The 27,764-nt window shown below is 36.9% G+C and overlaps 1 protein-coding gene across 3 annotated transcripts; it reads right to left on the bottom strand.

The window, feature by feature from the left end:
- GXYLT1 (glucoside xylosyltransferase 1) lies at positions 1-27,520 on the bottom strand. 3 transcript variants are annotated; one of them, XM_041465625.1, is made up of 8 exons: positions 27,205-27,520; positions 19,861-19,953; positions 12,177-12,351; positions 11,127-11,252; positions 10,071-10,322; positions 3,958-4,081; positions 3,478-3,650; positions 1-1,407 (listed from the first exon to the last, which is right to left on the bottom strand). In XM_041465625.1, exons 2-8 carry the CDS (start codon positions 19,911-19,913, stop codon positions 1,246-1,248), a joined length of 1,065 nt encoding a protein of 354 aa, XP_041321559.1. In that variant the 5' UTR covers positions 19,914-19,953; positions 27,205-27,520; the 3' UTR covers positions 1-1,245. The 3 variants fall into 3 exon arrangements, with proteins under 3 accessions (XP_041321559.1, XP_041321560.1, XP_041321562.1); XM_041465626.1 differs by lacking the exon at positions 27,205-27,520 and adding an exon at positions 26,893-26,908; XM_041465628.1 differs by lacking the exon at positions 19,861-19,953 and having other exon boundaries at positions 27,205-27,518.
- Positions 27,521-27,764: the final 244 nt, after the last annotated feature.

The following is a 27,764-nucleotide window of genomic DNA, read 5'->3' on the forward strand; positions in this document are numbered from 1 at the left end:
TACCATGCAAGTTTAAATATTTTGCTGTAACACTAGAATTCAGCCCTTTTCTTCATGGTTTTCTCTGGAGAAAAAGTTTTTATTACTTAAACAGAAGTTTTTCTTTTTTTCACTAAGATAATTGGAGGAAACCTAATCCTTTCCTGTTGCAAATCACTATCACCCTATTGACAGTAATGCGTTCGTGTAGTTGAGGGTCTGCCCCAAAACTATTTTAAAGCCATTTATTAAAAAAAGATGTTATAACAGGAAACAGTCTCTAAAAAAACCCCATCTACTACACAGTCTGAATATCAGAACTCTTACTACAGTATTCACTTTTAGGTACTACATACTCTATAACAATCATCAGGTAATAATTCCTAGTATGGAAATACAACAGCAACACCTTTCCACCACTGGGCTTTTTTTCTATTTTCAAAATGCCCTATACTATAAAGCTGCACAACCATGAAATTTTTTTAAAGTGTTGTAAGACAAGCAACTTCAAACTGGATTTTTACTTAAACCCCCTCAGTTCTGCTCTACCTTTTGGTGCTAATGGCTCTAAAATGTTGAAACAAATTATTTTTAATATAAAGCCTCTGTATTTACTAACAGAGAAAGCTAGTATCACATACTAGTCATTAATTTCTCAGAAAATCGTATTTATAGTGTGCAGTTTACATCTGAGATAAACAAAACAAGATTGTCAAAACAGTACTTCAACATGTAAGAGATGAACATATAAAGGCACATACAGATTGTCAATGATTAAAACACATTTCTTTGACAAGAGAGTATTTTCTGCACTTGTAAACAACTTTGTTTACATAAAGGCTCACACCTTTAAAGTGAGGTTAGTGCTGCTGACTCAGTTATTGCTACATTCACAGTTTAATAGAATTTTAGACAATATATGAGGTACACTCCCAAACAGAGCCATCTTCATTTCTTCCTTGTTCATTTATCATTAGATAACTGAATTATGCAGACTAAAATTACTGACCATAGAAGCCAGTAACACCCAAATCATCAGATATGAGACAAACATTAGCACTGATTAAACTTCAAAAAACCAGAAAGTCACCGTTGCAGAAAACAATTCTTGCTCTTCATTACATGAATATTTACTTCATTTTTATGTATGCTAGTAAACTTTTTTCTGGGCACATTAAAAGCCCATTCAAGCTGTAATAGAATTCTTGCACCTTCTGACCACCTATGTTAATTCAGTCTCTTGATGCAACAGCTAGGAGTCAAAAATCACCTTCCCTTTGATCTTCTGGCATACAAGTCTCTTATGCTTTTTGTTAGCTGCTTTATGAATACTTTGTATACTCTTCCACAGTATGTGTGTGTGGTTTTCTGTAATTCCCGTTCTAGGGGCTGCAGCAGCGAATGAACCAGGTCATCTCCAAATGAATACTGTAAAGAGGTTAAGAAAATTTAAGGTTAATATGGAAGACTGTCATTACTCAGAGGTATTAGAGTTTTATAAAAATTATTTTCAGCATCATATTTGATGTCTATAGGTTTATTAAATGTTTTCAAGAACTCATGAGTGCTTCTGAATGCAATAATTTAAAAACACCTCTAAATTACAGAAGTATACTCTCGTGCTTTCAATAAACCTAAGAAAGATTTTTTTATGCTATGCAAATGAACGTATTCAGACAGGCAAGGAGGAAATTTTTAAAATTACCTTACCCAATTAAAAATTTACAACTCTAAAATGATTTCTGGATATTTTTTTGTTGTATGGTAACTTTCCCAAATGACATATAACCTTTAAGTAATACAAGTCTTATCAAATTATAATGAAACAGCAGTATAAAAAGTGGTACTGAAGTTTCATTAAATTGAATGATGGTCAAACACATACTATTATTAACTATTTAACATGGTTATGAAATAAAGGTGTCATTAGCTCAACACTGCAATGATTTTTATAAACAAATGCTAAGTTAAAATAGCATTTTGAAGTAACATAATTTTGTTCATCTTATTACCATTGAATCAGTAGTGGTTTACGTACTTTCTCTGACACATCCACATACGAAATGGGAACATAAATAAAATTAAATAATTTTTTCTTCTATTTTTGACAATGCTCAAAGGAAACAAAGAAATAATATTTTTATGGAAATACAATCACTTTCCCTGCAATGTATTCTCAGACCCCCAAAAGTACTTTTCTTCATTTTTATACCTATATGACAATGTGTAATAAAGCAACATTAAAATATACTCTTGATTTTTGTAGGTTATACACACACAGTAGCCTGCTACATTAAAATGTGCATCAGTGCTAAGTTTTACAGCTCTTCAGCGAGTATACTGATGTAGTGATAAATGGTTCATTAGATGACTTATTTGCAGAATGAAAAGAAGTCATTGTGCTTAGTATTTAAAGGAACAGCAACATATTAATACACTGAATTTCTGGAAAAGGTCAAAACATAGTATATTAAAAAAATTTTTACAATCCAAATCTAGATAAAATTAGGTATTAAAGTGTTGCAGTAAATACATACAAACTTTGGGAACAAGAGACGTTTTTCTGCACTTTAAAATCTCCAAAAGAATGAAGCTTCTGGTGATGGCTCATTCAGCCTGGAGATAAAGATTGTCCTCTCTACTCTGCACTCACCTTGAGTGAGCAGTGCGTGCAGTTTCAGTCACAACACAAGAAGGATATAAAGCTCCAAGGGATATAAAGGTCCAAAGGAGGACCACAAAGAGGGTGAAGGGCCTCAGGGGAAAGCGTGTGAGGAGTGGCTGAGGGTACTTGGTCTCTTCAGCCTGGGGGAGACTGACGGGAGACTTCACTGCACTTACTATTTCTTTGCTAGGGGAAGAGGAGGGGCAGGCACTGATCTCTGCTCTGTGGTGACAGCGACAGGACCTGAGGGAATGGCCTGAAGTTGTGTCAGGGGAGGTTTAGGTTGGATACTCGGAAAAGGTTCCAGAAGAGGGTGGTTGGGCACTGGAACAGGCTTCCCAGGGAAGTGGTCACAGCATGAAGCCTGCACAGTGCAAGAAGTCTTCGGACAATGCTCTCAGGTGTATGGTGTGACTCCCAGGGATGGCCCTGTGCAGGGCCAGGTACTTGGTTCAGTGATCGGTGTCGGCCCCTTCCTAGTCAGATGTTGTAAGATGCCCAAATACTCATGGAAACAATTCACCAGGTGATTTATTAAATAAATTATAATAAAGCTTTTTAAGTAAACACTGCCAACCACAGGCATGGTTCTAGAATTCTAACCCAGATACAGTCTACACTCTATCAAAAGATGCTCATCAAAACAGGAATATACTGGAACTCCATCCAAACAATGAAAGAGAAAAAAGTGGTAAAAAACTTGATGTTACTTAAAAGTGAAAAATATTACTTTGTTGCAATCAAGGTGAATATCAACATGCCTACAAAATACATGTACTACTATAGATAAACATACATGAAAGAATAACAAGTACAATGCAAAAATCACTTACATTTTTTATCGCTTCATAGACAGCTCTAAAAGTTGGTTGTTTATCATCATGGTAAACACCTCTATTTCCATGAAGAATAAATATACCTTCTTCTTCAGCTGCCTTACAATTGCTTCCATAGATACAGTGGTCAGGCCGGTAATTCCATTGGCAAGGAAAGACATAAAGACTTTCTGTGTACAAAAATGAGAACTCTGGGTTAAGTATGAAAATTGTTTCAGGAAATAAACCAATATTTTCTTTATTTATTTAGGACAGCTTTATAAATGTCTGTACAGTTGTTTTGAAATCTAACAGTTAATTACACTCTAGCAAGCTCCAGCACTGTCTCAAATGCTTTCAGTAGTGAATAGTCCCTTGAAGGCTTTGACCCAAAAGCCTGCTTATTGAATATTTTCCTAGATTTTTTTCCTGGTTATTTTTTTTTTCCATGGAAAAGATAACTTCACAGTGTTAGGCTGAAAATCAATGTGGATTTACCTGGATTGTGAAAAAACATAATGTTCAATAGATCCTGATCACCCCATGTTATGTTCAGCTTGTACTTCTTCAGTAGTGGCATCAGAATTTCTCCCCACTGTAACCGGACTGGTGTCATATCATTCTGTTCAACAGAACAAAGCAAAACAACACACATTCAGGACAGTTGTACCTACAGGGAAGGAAATGCCTTACAGAATCGCAGTAGCTTGCACTACAAAGATAACTTTGTATAGATACAAATGTATAGATAACTTCATCCTTTTAAACCAACAAGCTTATCTAAGGAACCTCGTTATTGACATTTCCAATATGCTTTATTTCTCAATGATCAACTTACCGAAAATTTTCCTTCTAATATCTTAACCAAGAATTCTAAGAATAGCAAAGGATTTTTTATACAGCAGTAGGATCCAATACCAAAACTGCATTTAAGTCATGCAGCAAATAGATGAGGAGTACTTCAGTATCCACACATCATGCAATTCCTCTCTTTACCACAGAGTTATAATATACACAGGTTCTAACAATAACTGCAAAAATTCTAACCAGTTCAATACAAAATTAATTCTTAAATAGTTCTGAACACATACAGATAAAATATACTGGCTACGAAGTACAAAAATACAGAAATCCTTCAAAGGTTTTCAGATGTATTTTCATCAAGTTGAATTTATTTTTTTTAATTACTGAACTTGAATTTCCTCATCAACAGAGGACAACTTCTCAGTAGTAAAAGTCAGTAAGAGCCAAAAAAACAGCTGATACCAAATTCCTGAATTCTTGATTTAGCAGAATCACTTCAAAAGAAAAGGAGTTCTTCTAAGGTTCTGGTTGAGGAGCATCTACTTGGAGTAAATTGGCCTACACTGAATTCCATGTTAACAAAGGGATTCAAATCTGCAGTTTAAATGGTTACATATTCTAAAGCTAATCTCTCCTCTTTACACCCTATTTAACCCAACTAGAACAGAAAAGGAGCAAGGCTGCTGACTTTGTACTCTGTGCTTCAAAGTTTTGAGAGTGTGGATGCAATAGCAGTAAGTCCCATAGAGAGAAAATTCCTGAACAAGTACAAGCATTGTACTCTTGCTTCTTTTTAAGCAAGTTGCCAAAAGAAAAATTATATTAGAACTCCAGAAGAGTTTCAGATTTGCATACAGGAATATCATGTTAAGAGACAGATTACCGGGAGCAAAATACTCCGTTTGAGATTTACAGTATCAAAAGACTTCTTTCTGTGAGCTTTACACTGACAAACTAGAAAGTGCATAAAATTGCAGTTCAGTTTTTACTCTTCCCTCAGATCATTTCAGCCATCAAATATGAAGGGCTTTCAGAACTGAAGACTAAACCAAGAAATACTACAAGATTTCAGACAAGAATTAATACAAAAAAAGATCTATGCCTTGTATTATGCAAGAAGTCAAACAGAATATTACAGTCTCTCCTCTCCTAAAAAATTTATGATTATGACTGCCTGCAAGTAAGTATTCAATGAGTGCAGGCATAAGAAATGCATAAGAAAATTCTTCACTAGTAAGAATTGTCATTAGATTCAATGCAAAGTGATTAAATGAAATAAAACACAGGCTTTAACACTAAGCTAAACCCTTCCAAAAAAGCAAATAAATAAGACTCAATCACAGTCAGTAAAGATTACTCCCTCACCTGGAATTTGCAATTCCCAGAATACTGACCTATGGTTTAAGTTTAGGCAAAATGCTAAGAATTAAAAACAGAATTAAATTAGCTCAATCATACCAGGCAAATCATGGTAAGATAATATACAGTAACAAATACAGTTTTAGAGCAACACACAGAAATAAAAGTTTAAATTGTTAAAGTCATTATTTAATAGAATTTTCCTTTCACTTGTAGAGTTTTAATAGCAGAGAAATATAGAGGATATCCCAAGAAGATGCAAAGCAGATAAGAACATGAATCACACAGCCAGATGTCTAGAAGCAATACTACTTGACAAATAGTGCTGTCAGATTTAAGAACTGGAAATTGTATTATTTCCATAACCTTTGCATAAATAGAAAATAGCTATATATTAATAAAATAGCAGTGATATATAATGACATCTGTGTAGGAGCAAGAGAAACTGCTTGAATAATTACTTGTTTTCCTTCTTTAAAATATTCCACTGTAAGGTGGAACAGCCTGAGAAGTAGGATTCTGATAGAATTGCATTGCAGAAGTTAGTCAAGTAAAAAAACTCAAAAAAAAAAATGCTACATTAATTTTAAAATGTCCAGAATATAAACCTTCTCTCCAGTATTCCACACCATGCAAAGAATGTTTCTATTTGAGAAAAAAAACCCAAATGATAGTAGGCATTTCTGTGATGACATCCAACTGATACAGACAGGTTTTTAAGAACTCTCAAAATTCTAGTTTATTTGAGCAGAAGAAAATATATGGAGGAACATCAAAGTATTTTCTGACATTTCAGGTTGAGCTTTCATTTATTTGTTTAGCTTGGTCATTACTCATTTCTGTACCAGAAAACTTCTGCCTGCCCAAGGCTGAAGTCAGACTTACAAAAGCTGTCACATTTAGCCTTTATTTTTTTTTAATTCTAAGAAGAAAATATAAAGCTGAGGAAAAATTCTCAAATCACACAGCAATATCTAAACAAACTGCAGCTGCATCCCACAAGTAGCTGACCAATTTAAATTTCCTTAATGCCAAGGGAGAGCCAGCCCTCTGCCTTCTGTTTACATAATTCTACCCTGTTCTTACACCAGCAATGTAGTGCTAACACTTACTGCATGTTTTTGTAAGCTGATATACTTCAATAACCCAGCAGAAGGATTTCCTTTTTCTACTGTTATCAAATTGAATTGAATCAAGAAAGGACCAAACACCAAAGGCTACAACCAAGTAAACAAGAAAAGTAGGGAAAAGCAGCTGGTAAGAGACAGGAGCCTTCCTTTTAGAAGCAATTTGGTTTTGTGCAGGCTCACCATATTTCTTGAAACTACAGCCCTAAGCAACAATGAATGACAAAAAAAAGTTATAATGGTTTAGGTCGCAGAAGCTCTCTGAACTTTCTTTTTTTTTTCCTAAAGCATACCCGTGAACCTCTACTTTGCACACTCTATCTGAAGTTAATTTATTTGGGGCTTGTTTGATTTTCTAAGAGCTTGTTCCCTTCCTTGACTGCCTGCATCTCAGGCATCAACAACCTTCTCAATAAATGTGATAGAAGTCATTCCTCTCTATTCCACTGCCTCATTGGTCTTTTTGTTTAAAAGCACCACACCTGTAGCATTTGCTGTATCTCTTAAAAAAAAATCTACACCTATATGTATACAAACACAAAAAAAGTAATCTACTATTACCTCTTCAACATCCTAAACAGTCTTGAATGCTTTACATTCCCATTTTCTAACTACTGCTTAGCAGAGACAACATGTATACACTAACCATCAGAAGCTTTATTATGAATTCTAGTGTCATGTGCAGTTATGCAGTATAACGAACACTGTATTCAGTAACACATCTGTGCATGCACATCTGTCTGTATACAAGCATAGACATGTGTGCATTTAGTGCATGTATTTGTGCTGTACACACACACAGACTCCACACACGAGACAAATAAGACAGGACCAGAAGGAAAAACATCCATTAGGCACCACCGACAGCCAAGGAGCTGGGATGCTTGTCTGAAATGGCCTGATCTGACACTCCTGAGAAGACTGAGGAGGCTCAAATAGGTAAGTGGATAAAAGATTACTTACTCCTGGAGCAGTACATGGAACTACAGCTTATTGCTACCCAGATGAACATTATAACCATTGGCTAAAGTCTCTGGTTCTATTTTTTATTTATCCACTTTTGGATCCACCTGACTCTTAAAATCAATGTGACAACAGAAGAAAGATGCTTAAAGGCCTCAAGCGGCTCAGCTTGTAATTTGGGCTACAACAGACAAACAACCCACAGTTTTAAATCCATAGCACTGCAGGAATATCCTGATCCAAAACTTTCACTTCAGATAAATGCTCTAGCACTACAGTATCATGCAAAAAGGTCTACAGGTATTTTTTAAAAGATAAAAAAATTGCAAGAACTTACATACTCCTTGAAGAATTTGTTGAGCCTCCTGAAAGAATATAAACAAATTCACACCTTCCCATAACACAAGGAAGTATTTCCAGTATTTCACTGGAATAGTTAGTGGGACACAACAAGGAACTGTTACTGTAAGGTCCAAAAGCATCTACAGTGTCACTGGCAAGGGTATTAGGACAGTCCCTACCCTGAATTTGGTCTATCTCTCTTCCAAAGGTTTGAGAATAGTCGTTCCTTTGCTATCAGTCACAACCAAAAGTCATACACTCTCAGGCCCACTGTGTATAGACTCAGCTACACTAAATCCTTTTCTAAGTTTTGCTTTGATGTCTGCAACTATTCCTATTGACCAATTCTCTTTATACTAAGGCATTCAAGGAACCTGAAGATGAAAACAGTCTGCAAATTTCCATGAACAGTAGTTTTTGTCATAAAGCTGGTGCATCTTTGGGCACTGTGATACCTGGCAAGCTTGTGGGACCACACTCTAGGTACTGAGGGAGAATAACCTAAATGGTTCCCCTACTCAGTGCTCTTTTAGGCCAGATCTCATAGAATCACAGAACAAATATTTTAGCCCTCTAGAACCAAGGGAAAGTGCAGTGTTTCATTTTGAATTCCAAAATACTCATTAATTATTTCACTTAATTAAATCTTATGTTTTAAGTATATATATACATTTAAATTTGAAGAAAACACCAGTTTTAGGTGTTGAGAAGAAAGGACTTCATGTTGTCTCTAGAAGACTACAGTTCATTTTATTGACAATTTTAGTATCCTACATAATCTGTATGCTTTTGACAATGTGAACTCCAATTTTACTAAAAATGCATTAAGTTTCCAATGATTTGATAACCGAAGTTGTACTGAGAAGCCAAACCAGAATTCTGGCACAGTGTGAATAAAAGACCAACTTTATCTTAGTGTTTACCACACTGAAAATAAATAACTATACAGAAATGTACTGTCAGAGCTTAAGATATATGCAGCTTTCAATCCCATGTTTTTCTCTATACTTTTCAGTATTTTCATTTCTCCATATACTGTAATCAGTAAAACAAACCAAGCAGACAATGCAAGACTTTGCTCATGGTATATATATATGTATCAAGATGACAGAGAAGTTTTCTTGGAAAAACTGCAGCCATATACTACAGCTACTGTAACTTTCTACTTTTAACTACAATTGAGATAATCCATTCTCCATTTCTCTTAAATTCTCTGCTTTTCCTTCAAGAAAAATACATAGCAAGAATGCTAGGATGAAAGCTGCTTATTACATTGGAAATGGGGGAGAATTAATGCAAATTTATATTGCTCCTCTTAGGGATGCATCTTCTAGAAGTTTTTCACCGCATAATTATTTTTCCCTAATCAAACTTCTCTTAAACAGAGATGTACTTTCCCCCAAGCATAATCACACAACACTGCTTTTGTACTTGTGTTTCAAGCACATAAGAAAAAACTTCAAGTCCAAGAAGCAATGACCATTTCTACAGCTGTGTGCATTGCTTCCATGCACACAGTAGTAGCTACTTTCATGAAAAACTTCTTTGTCTACAAAAACCAGGACTTCAAAGCAAATGAAGATACTTAGGGTGATAATCATCTGGCTACAATGTAAAAGATGAAAATTTGGCAAGCTTCGTATTAAATGTTTTAGCACCACCTCCTGGTCATACAACTACACACATTTTACAAGTTTACAATAATTGTTTTTCTGGGATGCCTGTAGTGAAGAAATAATGTGGGCATATCTATTGGCGAATGTAATTTACAGCAAACTGTATCAAGTCAAAGGATCTTTCAGAACTAAGAAAAAATAAATCAATCAAGAACACTTGAAATTCAATTCTTACAGTGAATGACATTTAAAAAATAGATACTACATTAAACACAGTGTACTTTCAGAGCATTATTATAATTACAGAAAAAATATTTTGGAAAATACATATGAATATGAAACAGAAATAGAATTAAAATATGGAAATCCACCAAAAATGATATTGTGGCAACACACATACCTTGAAATATTTTCTTCTGATGCGTGTCATATTCATTAGCATGACTCCAGAATTAATTCCAGTTACTCCGTAATAGGGATGTCTAGCAAATCGATTATACCACCCAATACGAGGCTCTTCATGTTCTGGTGCCATTGCAGCAATTTGTGTGGAGTTGAACTTTCCCAGAAAAGACCAAATATCATCAACAGGCCTCAAAAACAAGATGTCGGTATCAACATACAGTAGTGAGTCTACATTTTTGAGGATTAACTGTGAGGGAAAGAAATTTAAAACCAAAATTTTAAGTTTTATTGAACTTCTCTTAATAAAACACAAGAAAGTTAAACAAATTGTTGTCATATGCAAATAAATTCACTTTACACTGGCAGTTTGCAATCAATAAATTTGTCATCATTCCTTTTTCTCACATTTTTAAGAATTTCTGTAGAGGGAAATAATTTTCATATAGAACAGCACTGCAAAGGCACTCATTTTACATTTTATATGTCAGGGCTCCCTAGGAGTAGGGGGAGGCCAGGAGTAGCCCTAACAGCAGCTCCTCTCTGGCTGCTCCCTCGCTTTCCCATGCAGCTGATCAAACAAGCGTTAAGAGCCCGCCTTTGGGAGACAGCTGCCATGGCTCTCATTCCCCAAGCCTGAAATATGTCCTCTGAAGGGTCTTAGATGAGCATATGCACAAAACACTGGCAACAAGGGCCCATTTCTTGTCTCCTTTTCTCTAGCACTTCCCAGACCCATGCATACAGGAGACTTTCCAAGGGAATGAGATGAGGTGTGATAAACCCATCTCACCTCTGAGATGATGACATGACCTACATTTCTTTCTGAGGATACTGTGCCATAATGCATCAAGTGAGAAAAGGAATTTTATGTCATAGGGTACTAGTGCCACAGAAAAACGTTAAATTCAGAGGGCTTTTTTGGATGTCAAAAAAGCAACTTTAAGGAGTAGTAGTAGTTCTTAATTTAAAACCAAACAGAAATCAGAATTACAAGGACAGTTTGATGCTTCATAAACAGACTTCCGGATTTTCCTATTACAAAGTAACTTACTGGCAAAAATAGTCTTTGTGAAGCACATGGTTTAAATAATTTCTTCCATTCTGCTGCACTCTCAGATGGAAATGTTATTGGATATAATGTGTAATTAACTTTTCCTTCATAGGGAAATTCTTCAAGCTATGTGAAAATAAGAAATCACAAAAATTACTTCAAGTCTATTACCAAAAAAAAAAAAAAAATCAATTCGCGATTCAAGTTGATACTTTGAACACAAGTGCAATGCTCCTTTTCCATAACAGAAATCCAAGAATTTGTCAGCTAAACAAAACACTTGAACAAAAAGTGGCACCTACAAGCCACTAATAAGAAAACACATCATATTAGATCACATGCAAAAGGAAGAGGAAGCAAAATAAGTGAGTATTTACAAAAAATAAGTCTATTAATTAAAAATCCTCTTAACTAGTTACCACAGAACAAATACCAATGAAATATTTCCAAATTTAATCTTACTCCATTTTTGCAACAGCTACTGTTTACATAACAGTGTATATAAATTAGCATGTGCAACATACTAATGTCACAGTTAGTATGACATTTTGAGCACAAAAATAGTCAAACCCTCCAGTTATAGCTTCATCAGCTTCTAAATCTGCTACTCCAGTCATATTGTAATTTTCATTAACTGAAATTTACTAAAATTAGACATAACTGTATCCACCATATTCAAAAACTGGTGTTTCACCTTCTCTAAACAGTATAAGACTGACTCATGCTGTAAGCACAGAGACAAAAAAAGGACAGATCTATAATTTTTTCTTGTAAAGCCAACTCTAAATAAGCTCACACAAGATAACTGGTTTGTTTTCAGAATATCAGGCTTGTATTTAACAGATTCAAGATTACAAATCACAAAGTTTTGAAAGGAGAAACTCTGGTATCAGCAGCTGGCATTCTTACACATGAAAAAATTTCTAAGATCCCCATCCAACACTATGAATGCCTTACTACCTTAGACTCCTGCATTTCTGCCTCTATCAAACAAGTAGAATTGCTGTATGTTGTGCTACAAATTGATTGAATACCTTTTTGAATACTTACTATGTCTTTGAAACTCTCATGCAACTGGTCCTCAGCAAAAATATGAAAATGGAGAGGTTTGATGCTGAAAATAACGGCTGATCTCAACATAGTAACAGTCTCCTCCAGTCTTTCACCACAGGCCACCACTGCTAGATGCATTTTCTCAGAAGGATGTGTTTTCATATAATCATATCTGATACAAAAATATTTTTTCATTTGACATTATTTCTAGCACAGGTTTAAAGAGAAACTCTACTAGTTACTGCAGCAAGAAATTAACAAAATACCATTTACCATACTTAAACCAGCAAAGTATAACCAACAGAACATGCCCATATGTATGCTTCCATTTAACCTGAACCATTCTCATAATCACTCCCACCACCCCAGCCTACAAGGTAAAAAAAAAGCTCTAGAAGATCAATACACAAATATTTATTGTTTACAATCTTACTATTCATTACTAGCAAGGAAATTCATCAAAATAGCTATGCTAAAAGAAAGACTACATGAAGTTATATCAAAATGTCAAAGGCTGACAGTACATTAAGTCTATACATGAGATGTTTCCCCTTTCTCTGGACTAAATACAGACATAGGAAAAAAAGACAAATACAGCAGAGTTGAACTCAACAACAAAAGTGAAATAACACCAACTTTCAAGAAGTTCTGTTAAGAACATTTTTGACTAATCTAGGTTTTCTGCTCCAGTAAGTCCTTTTTTGTCAAACACATCCTTCAGCGCTTCGCCCAAGCACTGACAAAACTCAGAAAGCCTTCTCCTGTCCCTCCATCTTGGAGGAGTACAACGTGGGCTGCATGAGGGGAGAAACTAACAGCTCAGATGGCCGTGTGGGATGCCTGGTGCTCCCAGCACTTCTGGGAAAGCCCTCAGGCACACTGACCACACACACCGTCCATGGCCTTGAGGCTAAATCATTGCAAGGAGTGGGGACTGGGAATCCTTTATTCCTGAAGATGCCTGTGCTACAGTTATTGTGAGATGTGCCTGGAATGTATTATATACAGGACACATTTTAAAGTTATTTCACTACTTCAATATAATAGACTAAAATTGTCATCAAATACCATTAGCTTGGTGGCAAACAAAGTGGGTATACCAAAAATCTCCTGGATTTCACAGATTTAGAAAGAAAAGCTTTCAGAAAAGGTTTCAAAGCTTTTAAACACACATCAACTCAAATCCCATGTGGAAAACAATATTATGCACTACAGCTGTTCGCACAGACTAAGGGAGGAGGAGGCTAATAGAACCAAAAATATCTGAAGGTTTAAATTACAAGTTTAATGCCAAATTATGCACACAAAACCAATTCTGAAGTTAGAAAGGACTTTACCAAACCACTAACAATAGAGAAATGCTTGACAAATCACCCATTCTTAGAAACTTGTTGAAGAGAGATGCTTCAAAATAGAAATTACCAGATGTGATTCTTAGCGCATAATCGCCACTCAATTCATGCAACCATGTAAATACAAACAAATTTCCCTTTAAATCTGCAATAGATAATATGCAAAATGACTTCTTTAAGGCACAGAAGACGTACACACAATATTTTTACTTCCACAAGACAAACTATAAACAAAGTTATCACTATAAAAGTACTGAATTTTAATGCCATAAATAATTACTACATTTAAAAAACATTCTGAGTTTTGAAAGAATTTAATACCCTGGAACTAAAAAAACTCCATTTTTTTCAATAAAATTTTAATTAGATTAAGCAGCCAGGCTTAAGGTCTGGAGCATTATTTAAAAATCACATGGATGAAAGACTTCACAGGTCAGATTTAGATCCAAAACAGGGCAACCTAAATGAAGATTCTAACTTCAACTGTGTCTGAAGTCTCATTAAAGCCAACAGAGATCTAGTGAGCAGGTTATGGAGCATAGAGAGTAATCCACCTTATTTCAAAATAAACACCTAAGGCTTGAATCAACTTTTTAACACAGGTATAGTGCCATTTGATAAGTTCTAGAATATCCCACTTGATCTTCAGATGCTAAGAAGACTGAGTATTTCAAAGATCATTTTGTGTCTACTAGTCCTAAAAAGATGTCTAGAATATCCAAGTGCTTCCTGATTAACACCAACAACTTATATCTCAGCACTAAATGGCTGGTCATCCTCTATGCCCTTTCTATTTTAGTGACTGTTTAAGACCTACCTGACATAGACACCAATATGCAGACATCTATATTCAGATGATTTAATCTGCAAATTGAAACTTTTTCTAGATCTTGAAGCAAAATTTGAAAATTAGTTCAGGTTAACACACACACTCACAAAAAAAAAAAAAAAAGAATTCTGAAATATAATCAAGACATGCCCCATTCAGACCTTTATACATAAAGCTAACTTAAATATTACACTATGTAGTAGGTAGCAATGTAAAAACCACAATGCAAGCTGAATATGATGAGGGAAACCCAGAAATAAGTACACTGCCGCAGTGTGAACAAGCTGCAAACAGCAGATTAGCCTCATCACTAATCCACTGAAAAGGGAGTTAGAATAATTAAGCCCTGAAGTCACGAGAGCCTACAGTGATATTACAAGGTCATGTGATAAATAAGGGCAAAACCTACACAAACTGCATAGCTGAAAGCCAAGCTCCTGAACTACATGTAAAACACAGCTTTCCATGAATAAAGGATGACAAAAATTATGCTGAAGAAACTCTAAAATGCACTAAGATTCAAAGACTGTAGTTTATTATTTCTACATCTAGTGACCTCTGTGAATAAAGCCACAAAACAAGAAACTGACTGATCATATTATAATGCTTTTACAGTCACTCTGTTCACACAACCTCTTCTGTAACTTTCAGACTTATTGAGTTCAATATTTTTAAATCTGTGCTTAAAATTATTTCTTAAAATGCAAAAAAAAATATTTAGAAAGAGCTAACAAAAACTGAATTTCAGCTCATACCAAATGGGAAACAGCTGGCCTCAGATCCATAAATTCACAACTTAAAGTTTTATCTCTGAAGCACATGGAGCAAGAAGCCGCTGGAAAGAATAGGCCACCATTCCCTCTGTGGGTTATCCACTACAAAGGGAATGAGACATATTAGATCCCAGAAATGTATTAAGGCAGAAGGTAAGAGACTTCAGGACTGTGGTCCTTACTCCAGACTCCATGAAAAGACACCCTTTAGTGATTATAAGCTGCATTTGACTTCCTGCATACAGACCACTGGGAAAACAGCCTCCCTTTTAGCAAGCGGGCCTCAGTGCTGCTCCTCTCCCTTTCACACACACCTCTGTCCACTCCCAGAGAGAAGTCCTGTCCCCATCTTCATCCAGGAACACTGTTTTACTCAGCCGCTAGCATCTTCCATCATTTTTCCTCTTCCTGATGCGAGAGGCAGTATGAAGTGTAAATTGTTCAGCAGAGTTTACCAGCTTGAGCTCTGCAGTCTCACCTTCAATGTGCATGTTCCACCCACAGAGCCAATTATGTTTTTCATTATTTGTTTCACTTCCTTCTTCAGTATTATGTCTACATAGCTATACTTTTTCCACTGATTTTTTCCCAGATTTTCTGCCTTTAACTGCTCCCTTCTTTTCCTACCTCCGTAACCCTTCTCTCCGTCTTTCTTCCACTGCACCTACCTCCCCAGAAGCCAGGGAAAGGAAAACCGTGCTCATTTAGGTAACTGGTCTGTTATAACCAAGTGACACAACATCTTTTGGCAATACTTTTTTTTTTAGCACATCAGTTTCTGAGTTGACAATAAGCAAAATAAAATTTATTCTACAAGAACAGTGACTTGTCTGAACCTAAACAGGTCTGGTATCAGGAATCACAGCTCTGCTATGAACCTTTAGTGAAAGTCAAATACAGGTCCTCAGAGGGTTAAGATGCCTTTCAAAAGTGAGGAGATACTTTCAAAAAACTTGTTGAGAAGCAGAAAAACACAAATGCATTTTTTTTTTATATGCACACTTCTAATTAATGATAGCTTTATCTTTTAGTGTGGGAGAACCTACTGGAAAAGCTGGAAAAAAGCAACAATAGAGTGAAATACAAACTGTATTTTAGTAAGGATGCTGGATAGACTAACAAAGAAAACTGGACAGACCTAATTTCTTTTAAAAAAAATTCCAATAATGTGGGAGTCCTAGCTACTGCAGAGAAAGAAAAACCTCTGGTAATTAAAATAGAAGAGAAAGAAAGTGCCTGTAACCTAGTACAAGATACTGAGCAGGATGTCATGACAGGATTTGAGTCTTCAGGAAGAAATAAGAGAATTTCATTTTTGTGAGGATACTAATTACACATGAGGGGTAGGGACAGTAAAAATAAACTAAACACTGGAGACAAACCCCCACACATACTTCCATGAGTTTAGGAAACACATTTAAAACAAGCCACTTTTGACAATGTGGGTAAAAACCATGCATTTTAAAACATGCTACTCAGCAGCAGCAAAAGGCCAGGTACAAGCCTTGCCCTGAAGTATTTCTGTGCCAAGTGCAGACCTTCATTCTATACTAATTAATTCTCCTTCTAATAACCTCTGAGAGAGAAGAACATAGGATATCCTCAGTGAATCTTCTACAACAAGGTTTTCCAGAGCCTGTCTGTCAAGACACTGCCTTATATTTAAAGATGTTTACCATGACACATTGTATATTAAATTCGCATTTCTAGGTCAATTACAGCTACGAAGCTGTAATTTGACAGTAAGCTACAGAGGTATGTTTTGACAGGTTTTACTTTTTTAGAACCTCATGGCATCCCAGCTGCACTTCCTGGGGAAAAAAAACCCAACACAAATTTTATTGGCACTAAAATACCCACTAGCTCTGCAGAAAGCTTAGCTCTGTCCTTTAGACTTGACAAAAGGAATTGCAGTAGAGCTCACCTTTATTTGTTTAAGGGTAATGTGTATTCTCACATAACACATGGAAAGCACAGGTGAGAGGGTACCAAAACCTCAGGAATACCCTGTATACAGTTCCATCTAATTTGGTGTAACAGAAGTGGTTTTCATCATTAGCGTAAAAATTGTTAATTATATTCATTAAACTGTGCAGGGAAAGTATTTTCACATAATCAAACTGTATTATTTCAAAGCTGACACTACAGTATACCTCAGAGAATCAAATGGCAGAGATGTAAGTACAATACAGATGGCTTACTTATTTCATCCTTTTTCCTTTTAATGCCCTGTTTGATCTAAATCAACCACTAAGAAGCCTAATCCAGCAGTCTTAGAAACAGAAAAGAAGAAAAACAAAGCAAATGGGCAGAGTAAAAAGGCAACAAAGCTACACTGATTAAAATCCAGCTGTTAAATCACTCCCACACTTATTACAAGTAGGATCAAGGTAACTACAGACATTATCTGGATTTGAAAGTGATGAAAATTCTAGGTTTTATTTAACTTAATGTTCTACTACAGCACTGCATGCAAAACATGTCATAATCAAGAGCTTATGTTGTAAAAGTACACTAATGATACCACTGCATATGATGTCCAAATGTAATCTACTCAATGCCAACTCATTTAGTAGATTAGGTCTGAAGTTACAATATATGAGTAATTTTGAATTGACTATAAAAATAGAAGCCCCTTTCTCCAATGAGCCTGCTAATTTAGAGAAATTCCTTTTTTCAGGACTATCAGAATTCATTTCAATATAACCACACCACATGAAGCTCAAAATACCCAAAAACTTAGTGAAACTTTCTACTTTAGCAGGCAACACAAGTTAAAATCCACTTAGCTGCAACATCCAACAACTGAAATCAGCCTGGTCAGACAGCCATAGTAATGTCCCCTAAGAACTAAAAAAGCTAAGTGGAATTACAAGTTAGAAACAGAGAGATTACAAGCTTTTTTTCAACAAAAATACTTACAAATCCAAAAGCTCCCAATGTTTTAAAAACTGAGTGGAAAATTGAAAGGAGACATTCTAACTAACTCTGAGATAAATTAGAGCATCTCACTGAAGAATTCAACAAGCACTGAAGTCAGCACAACATTTGGGGACTAATTTAATACTAAGATATTGATAAAACAATCCAGCTTAATGTGAAATGTTTCATCTGAACATGACACACCCTTTACCCCTTTAAGCAGTTTTTTTTCTTTCAATTTCAAAATGTATAAACATGAAATTCTGCAAACATTAGTTTGAATCATGTTTCACCATGAAAGTGGACTCATCCAGTAAAGTCATAATCAATGCATACTTGAACAGAATTGTCTTCACAACCACATATGGAATTCTTAATAGATTAGTACAAGTTACAGCTTAAGGTAAGTGCAAATAAACTGCATGGGATTTGTCCATTTCTGGTTCCAAGGTTCCACTTGTCTCAAGCCTGACAGAATATCCAGAAAGGAGGTTTTCTGCTATTTTTGTGCATTACTTTGTATTCCTGGACTTCTTCCTGCTTAGTGGGGTCAGAAGACAGCAAGACCCGCCCCTTTCTCAACACTACAAGTGTTAGACTGGCCCGGATGTCCAAGGATTAAACGAAGCTTACAATCACATCCTGTCCCTCCACCTAGCGTAAGCTAAGCCCCTACACCCTCAACCACAGCAGCATTTCATTTATCCCACTGCACTAAACTTCATAAAGCTGAACTCGCAAAACATAACCCATAAGGAAAAAAAAGTTGTTTCTGTCTATTCAGATAGCTAAGTCTGCCTAACAAAGTCATGTGCATCTCTATGGATTAACACAGTATGGATTGCTACTAATGGTAATGAGAAAAACTCAGCAGCCCCAAATTGCAGATGAAGTTCACTAACAGAATAAAAATCAATCTAAGTAACCTCTTTAAGGAATTTATTGACAACTGTTGAGCTTAAAAAGCACTGACAACACACAAGCAGAGAAGAATAAGGGATCTAAAGCCTTTCTCACAATAATTTTCAAAAATTAGTAAGTCTTGTGAAGCTAAGCTTTTTTATTCTCCTTTGCTTTCCCAAAAATATTCAAGCTTCCTACTAACAGGAAAAGATAACCATATCAAAGGATGATCAGCAAAATTTTACATGTAAGAAAAATTGACTTACAACTCTGGTTATATACTGAAGAGAACTATGCATGTTAGAGAACTACCTGACAAGTAGCTTACTTCTTTTCAAGCTACCTGTGTAGCCTAAAACATCTGAGCCACCATGTCAAAACATTTAAACTTATTGTTAAAGATGCAGCATTAAAGAGACAGTCTATTCTTTAACATACTAAATGTTAAAGAACATTCAAAATGGTCTCTTCAGTGCTTTTGGATGAAGTACCCTCCTTAACTTCTATAAAACATGTAACTTGAATGTAAAAAAATCCACATGTACTCACTAAGCATATCATTTTATTGCAATCACAGGTATTAGTATGCAGCAAATATTATTTTAGGAAAATAATTTATCATTAACTTTTCAGACTATACTCAGACAAGCTTTTAACAGATGTTATCAAGTTTCTATTTAACAAAGCAATATAATTGAAATAATCTACTCTTGGTAGTAACACTTGAGTCTACAATTCCATAACATAATGTAACGTGAAAAAACCCAGCTAAAGGCAATATAAGCAGGTGAAATGCATGTGAAGTAATCAAGAGATTTTGTTTTGCCACCTTGCTAAAGAGCCAAAAAACATCAGCTACATCTGTCTGCAATCAAACAATAAAGTACTATTTAACATCCTACCTAAAAGCAGATTCCCAAAAGCAGTTCATTCCACAAACATCAGAGGGCAGCATCCAATAGGAATTCCAGAAAGATACAGACAAATTCTTACACCTAACAGAATAAGACAAAAATAACCTATATAAATGTTACTGATTTTATGGCAAACTTAAATTGATAGTCTCCTAGCTCGAGCATAATTTGCATATTAATTAGTTGGCAGAAAACTGGCCATGTAATGCAACTTGAATACAAAGGAGAAGGTATTAGAAGCTAATGAGAATTTTTTAAAGGTAGAATTGTCCCACCGTGCTATATTTTCAGAATGAGAAAAACAGAGGGGCTAAGATTTTTGAGGATCCTTCTATGTTCTAGGCTTAAATTAAGCCCATAGGTAATGAGTAACGAGTGAATGGAAATAGTTATTGCTAGAAAGAACTTAACCTTTTCAATACCTTTGTCTACTCAAAGCAGAGGAGCAACTGTAACTTTTAATTTTTGAGGTTACTTTGTCCATTTAACACAATCCCTATTCACCCATTACTCTAATCAGTGCAAATGTGCAAATTGGATTTTTAATAAAAAACAGGACTTAGCAGCACCAAGTAATTCCACTGTTTTGTAAGAAATTATTAATTTAATACAGAAATAATCACAACATTTCATGAGTTTTCTTTCTACATTCTAAAAGCAAGACTAATTATTCATTGATTTGTGCCACATTAACAGCTAAAAAAAAAAGCAGGATTTATTAATTCACCATTACATTTTATGCAACAGCAATATAGGAAATATTTTTAAATAGAAACAAAAGTGTGTATTTCAAAGGTTCTGGTGAGAAAATCAACATCAAGAATTACGATCTGAAATGAGTAAGCAGAATATTGTAAAGCAAGAGATACTCTCTTGAGTGACCTTCTCTGCTCTCTGCCCTGGTGATATACAGCCAGTAGTGTTTATTCTCCTTTGAAAGTTAGTATCTGTGAATGAAAGACACGTGCAAGAAAACTGACACAAAAGCTGCTGATTTTCATCTGCACTATTTAAGGACTATAGCTCAGAACTCTACTGAAAGTTGGCTTTGCAAGTTTGAAATTAATCAGTACCATCTTGGTAGTAAAATCTGAAACCTGTGAAGGCCAATGTTTTGCAAATACCAGACAATAACAGCTTAATGTAGCATCAAAAAATGTCAAGATTAGCAATTTTTGCTTTCTGTAACATTTGAGAAAAACGACCTGATAAACACAGTGTTTCACAAAGCCTCATTTAAGTGCTGTGGGGGATGGTGCAGTTCTTTGGTAGATCACAGGAAATCCTTGTATTCTGTAGATAAATGTGTTTGCAAAAATTTTCAAGTAATTTTATTTCATGACTTAAGAATGCTCTCCACAAATAAATACCCAGGTACAAAAAATGAAAATATAGACTGCAACTCTATTTCACGGATATCTGCACTACTGTTTACTGAAGCATAAAACCATGAGCTCCCTTTGCCAGATTCTTTCTTGCATTACTCTTCGTGGCTTTTGAAGTTTTATAAAAACTCCAAGGCACATAAGGTCTTGCACTTATCTGAAGAACAATCTTTATGATCTCTACTACTAGCTTTTTGATGTAACTGTTTCTCATTACTTTTAAGATAAATTAATAGAAAATCTCTCCAAAAGAGTTTTGTGGTTTGGAAGACTACTATGCTATTATTACAGGAGATTCCTCTTTCAGTTGTCAACAAGAATTTTCTTAGCTGTCTTGAGTATTACCCTACCCAAACTACCAAGGCAAGAGGCAAATCTGAAGTAATGGCTGTGTCACTTCTCTGACACATCAGGCCTTTCAAACATTCCATTTAGCACAAGATTATCAGCCTTGGGTTTGATTCATAAACTGCATATTTAAAACAAAAGTGTTACTAGGATACGTATGTATGCAATTTACCTAATGTTAGCTCAAGACATTCCTGTCAACAGCCATCTCCCCCAGTTGACCACATGCTACCATATTCCCCAAAGTTTTGTCATATAAAGGATTAAGATACTGGAATAACTGGACAACATTTTCTTCTTGTCATTCACATTAAGACCATTTAAAATGCCACTCATTAAGGTATCTTTTTACTTGAAGTGAAATTTGATGAAAGCTTGGACTACAAACAATTGCTTTACACAGCTAGGGAGATGCATTGTACCTGTTCACAAACAGGTACAGTCATTGTTACCTCAGAGAGGTTACTAGTCAGACAGGAATGGTCACCTTCAGTACTAGGGAGGGATATTTTGCTCACATCTATTATTGTTATGTGATTAAAGGCCAGTTCCCACAAATAGAAAGCAGAAAATTATGTAAGGTGAAACGAACTAAACAAGGCACACGAGTATCCTAACACAGCCCCAATTCACAAGGGCAGAGAGAGCCCATGAACCAGACAGATGATCCATCCAACAACGTAGGTAACAGGAGAGACTCTCCAGGCCAGTTTACCAACTGCCTAATGGGGTTACTGCCTGAAAGGGTGTAGGACTCACTGTGGGATCAAAGGTGGGCTGGGGAGGAAGGAGAATGCAAAAAACAGATGATAAGAGGTTCTAGTCACATGTGAAGACTTCTGTTTTCCTGGGTGTGGGAATGGCTCCATTCCATCTGCACATGCAGAGGTCAGAGTGGCTGCAGTGAGAAGATGGCCACAGATGCTAGGTGCCCGTGAGCCTGCAGAGCCAGGGACTGGAGACACGCGCGTGCACACTGCGTGGGTGGGTGCACGCTGGTGCATGGAACCACCACAACCAGACCAGCCTGCAAGCACAGCAAGAGGCTGGGGAGCCAGCCAGACAGGCCCTAAGACTGGGCCAGACTGCAGAGAACAGCGAGTCTGAGCTACTGAAAGAACCTCTCTCACACAGCCACAAGAGATTAGGGACTGAGGGATGGCAACTGGAAGCACCAGAAAGCCTGAGCTGGCCACCTGGCATTTGAGGAGTGGCTAATGTGGTCAGGACCAGCTATCCAGAAGACTCTCTCTCATGAGGCAATCCTGTGGGCAGCTGCCACAAGGATAAGGCCAGTAACTGGAAAGGTCCAGCACATTCACCTGTCTCTGCACATCCAAGAGGGTGTGAGTACCAGAAACTGAGTTGGGTCTGTGAACCTCAAGGATTCACACACTCAGGTCAGCAACAGGCCGGAGAATCAGGAGCCTGTTCCTGGATGGACCAAGTGTCTAAGGCCAGTTACTGGAGGAATCCACCTTACATACACTGATGTATTTTTCATTGAAACCTTTCACCCTGATCAGAGAAGGGAACAGAATCAGAACATTTGTTTGTGGCTGTGCAAACACTGTTTCCTGTGTGCTGATCTCTGTGGCCAGCCATGTGTGCATGCACTAGGAGCCTATGATCCCACTGGAATAAATGCTCTACTTCGCTACTGCTTGGACACCCAGGAACATGGAAATGCAGCAGCGTTGCCTCCATCACACTACTGGGCTGGACAAATCCTAACACATACCACTGTCAAAAATATAAAAAAGAAGAAATATGAAGTTTCAAAATTCACTGATGTCACAGAGAAGCGTTCTCAGTGATCTGTTTGACAATTCAAAGCACCTCTTGCTTAAGCAACCAGACATTTCTTAACTACCTCTATCAGTTAATCTAGCTTCAACATCCCTAGTTAGCAGAAATTTTAGTATTGCAGACATAGAAAAAGTGTCTATACTGTGACCTGAAAACTTTTCAGAATGAAAGGACAATTTCAAATTAGTTTGCGAAATACATAGCAGTGTAAGTTGCAGTCATGAAGACTGAGGCCCTGTGCTCAGGCAAATCATGTTTTAACCATAAGAAATCCGTCAACAATCAGTTGTAACCTCCTTTTGTTAATGGAGATCATCGTTGTCAGAAATACTTTTCAATCCATGCGGCATATTTGTACTACTGTAACTCCACAGCAAACTTAGCAGAATGTCCAAATGGTGAGGGGTGCAGCCCTGATGGCTACGTTCCTGTCAAAACTCCTTTCATTAACAACCTAAGTTTTATCAACTGCATGAACCAACCAACAGACACTCGTGTCTCTCCTACAGCACAGCCCACAAGTGCAGCAAAACAGGAAGGATGCATTTCCTTCCTGCTCATAATCACACAGGAGTAAAAAACTGGGATGATAAATGCTTAATTCAACTCCAAAATGCACTAAGAATTTGTAATTCTCTGTAACAGCTTTTCTGAACGTTTGCAACAATACCACAAATTTGTAATGCTATATTTAGTCATAGAAGCAATGGCTTTATTAGATAGCAGATAGTCAATGCAATGCTAGATGTCTGATACCTCAACTTTTTAACGGGAAAAATCTTGATAACGTTTCATTGCTTCGCAACATTCCTATGCAAAACAGTATTTGCTGGTCAAATATTTGTCAAATTCAGCAGAGTTTTTAAATGAAGTTTCAACTTCAAATCATTATATGTTTCATCCTTTTAAGTTTACCTCATATTTTGAAGTTCTTTGACAGGTTCTGGACCAATTTCTTAAAATAAGAATAGCTGAGAAACAAACTGGTGAAACTGCTGGTTAAGCTCTGATGAAAACAGCTGTGTACAGGCCAAGGGAAGAACCAAGCTGCCTGTTATAACCACTCTCCTCTGCTAAGCTTTACTGGCTATACTTTCTACCCTTTTCCATGCACTACAATCCACTTAACTCTCCCTCTGCCAGAATAGTTAGAGAGCAAGAGACTGGTACAATCAAACATCAGTGCCACACACAGAAGAACGGTATGGCTGGCAGCACAAAAATGCTAAATTACAGTGTAAGGAAAACATGTTCCATTTTAATAGGGTCAAATTCACTGACCTCACTAAATTCACAGAACTGATATACTGATTCCTTCTGTATATCTCAAAATTGCTATTAGAATAGCACTTTTTTTGGACCTGAACAGAAAGATGAACATTATCTGCCTAACTGAAGTGGCAATATTGACAAAATATTGTACTGCCAGTTTTGTATCATCATCTGCAAACTTGCTTAGTATCCCTTCCAGTCCTGCATCCCAGGCATTTATGAAAATGTTTAGCTATTAACTTCTTAAAGTGTTCTTAAGCTGTTTATATCAACTCTCAAGACACAAGCCTTCAGTCTCTAGTCCTCTTGTTCCTCAGGCTAGAGTAGTGTTTGAAACAAACAACTCCTTACCAAACTGATTACCCAATAAATTCCTGTGAATTATTGTTTATTGGAGGATCCTGCTTCAACCTGTTTCTTGTTGTTTCTACTTTCAATATGATACTTCCTTTTAAGTTATTTTCTTCTTAAACATGTCACCATCATTGCTAAATTCTTCCAGGCGCACTATTCCAAAGCCTTATTCAATGCTTGAAGTTTTCATGTTTGCATGTTTACAAAAACTCACAGAAAATCCAATGTCTCCCTCCCCTATGCCAGAGCATGACCGAGCTCTTTCTGCCCTTGTGGAATATACCAAACTAGACTATTCAGGGAAGGAAAACACTTCTTGGCTACAGAAAACAGAAAAACACTGCCTTCAGATGATAGTTAGATTTGCTTTGCTGAACTGTATTTTAAAGCTATCACTGAACACAGCTGAAGCAACCCATTTATGAAAGTTACTATTAATGCATACAAAATGTTAAACTTCAAGGATTAGAAGGTGATCTAAATGCAATGTACTCTGTAAAGTTATGTACCCTGCAGGATATTACATGATCACCCAATAGTCAGAAGTGGGCATAAAACAGATATGTGGCCATAGAGGTCAGCCTCTACTGGAGAAGTAGCTGACATATAAAAACTGAAAAACACCAATACATTCAGCAAGATGTGTGTGTCACTTACAATAGTGAATGGAATGCAGTTTAACACTCAAGAATAATTTACAAATGCATCTAAAGGAACATTCAGTGGGACATTTCTTAACTGCCACAGGACAGAGCTTTTCCTTAAACAAAAGCCTTTTCTCTTTTCTAAGAGTCTGACTCACAAATAAGTTTTGCACATGCACTTTTTGCACAAACAGCATGTTTCAAGAACTTACAAGAGGGGATGTTTATCCTGAGCCTTCAGCCTGACAGCAGTTTATAGGTAAAGAACTCCCACACAGGTGACAACACACACTGGTTTTGTAAGGAGATATACCTCCAAAAAACTGTATACATTGGAATGATTTGTGGCACTTGAGACCTTTAGAAAATAACTTTGTCAGTCAGTAAAACTTTTCTATTTGACAACATGGGGCAGATTTATATCTTATCTAACTGCAGCAAGAAGCTTCTTGCACCTCCCTGAAGCTCTTCCCCACTCATATATTTAATTTTAAAACTATACTTTTACTACAGCTACTAGAACAGTATAGCTTTTAAAATAAACTTGGTTCTTCTTTTGCTCACTAGCAGTATGATGCAGCTTAAAGTCATTTCAGTGTTCAATAGTATAAATCATTTGTTTACATTATTATCTTCCACCCAAAAAAGTTTGCTTCATTTAAACTGCATGTTTTTAGTAAAACAATTATCATACATATGGTTTTGTCCATCGTATTTTTATTTAGAACTGGTAGATTCAAGCACTCACAAGAAGTTCTTCATCACAAACTAGAAGTGAGGCACAATTATCCTTACATTTTTTTCATGTTAAAATCTGTATTAACTTGAACTAACGCAAAAACACGGGGGAAAAAAACTCTTTTAAGTAGTTACACCAGTCGAAAGCTGGGTTTCACATTTCAGCTGACTCCACCCCTAGTAACTCAGAATGCTGTTTCATGGTATTCCAAGATTATTAAGTCAGAGTTTGTCATCCTGCCATCCTCCGTAAGTCCTTTACAACAGCATCGACACTTTCATAATTACACGATGAGGCAATATATGATGAGCGCTGAGCTGGCCAAAAACTAGGTAGTTTTCAATCAGGTCACCACACCAGATCAGCTCACTCATATGCTCAGAGGAGCACAAGCAGGGCAAGGACCGGGGGGCGCCAGAGCTTGTACAGCACTGGGAAGCAGCGACCACAGCCAAACCAATAAACTCACTTTGCTTTAAACTGCTGTGGAATCTGAGCAGAGGTAGGGCTTGACTGGCCCAGAATGGTCTGGTCCTAATCTCTCCTCCATTTTCAGTAACAGATTTCTAATCACTCCTCGTTTCCTGGCTTTAGAGTTCCTAAACAGGAACAGGTGAACAGGATTATGAAACTATAATCTAAAGGCAAACTAATAATTCCCATTCCATAATCTCAATAACCACTTGGCCACACTAAAATTTCTGCTGACAGAGGGCAACAGAACTTTGCAGAGTGTGAGATGCTCGGATATGCACCCCGTTAATTACAGAACTGAACTCACCGGTTTCTGTGAGAAGACCGGCTGTATTAGGGTACCCCATAACAAACGGTTTTGCTTCACTGAAGTTATATTTGATAATCTTGAAGTTACTAAGTTTCAGACCTGAAGGAGCACAGTGAAATTTTATCCTTTTGGAAGAAGGAAACGCAACCCTCGTCGCTTCACTCGCCCTGTCCCACCAAGCAGCAGCCAGGGACGGGCTCAGCGCCGCGGGGACGCGCACGGGAGCGGCCTCGGCCGCCGGCAACGCCACTCCTGAAAGTTCTCCTCGCTTGTTTAAGGCTTCCCCAACCCCCGTTCTCCAGTACCCGGCCCGCGGGAGGCCGGGAGGGAGCGCACAGAGACACCACCGCCCGCTGCCCCCGAAAGCTCCGCCAGGCCTCGGCGGCGCCGCCCGGCCGGCACCGCGCAGCCGGCCGCTGTTTATTTGCCCCAAAAGTGAAAAAAGCCGCACCCCCCTTTTCCCGCTGCGTCCCTCCCTCCATCGCGGCCCCGTGTTCAGCCTAGTCTGGCTTTCATTCAGGCCTCCCGAACTTGGTCCCTGGGAGAAGTCGAGGGAC

This window comes from Pyrgilauda ruficollis, unplaced genomic scaffold, assembly GCF_017590135.1.
Source record: "Pyrgilauda ruficollis isolate IOZ18807 unplaced genomic scaffold, ASM1759013v1 scaffold19, whole genome shotgun sequence".
NCBI classification, from domain to species: Eukaryota; Metazoa; Chordata; class Aves; order Passeriformes; family Passeridae; genus Pyrgilauda; species Pyrgilauda ruficollis.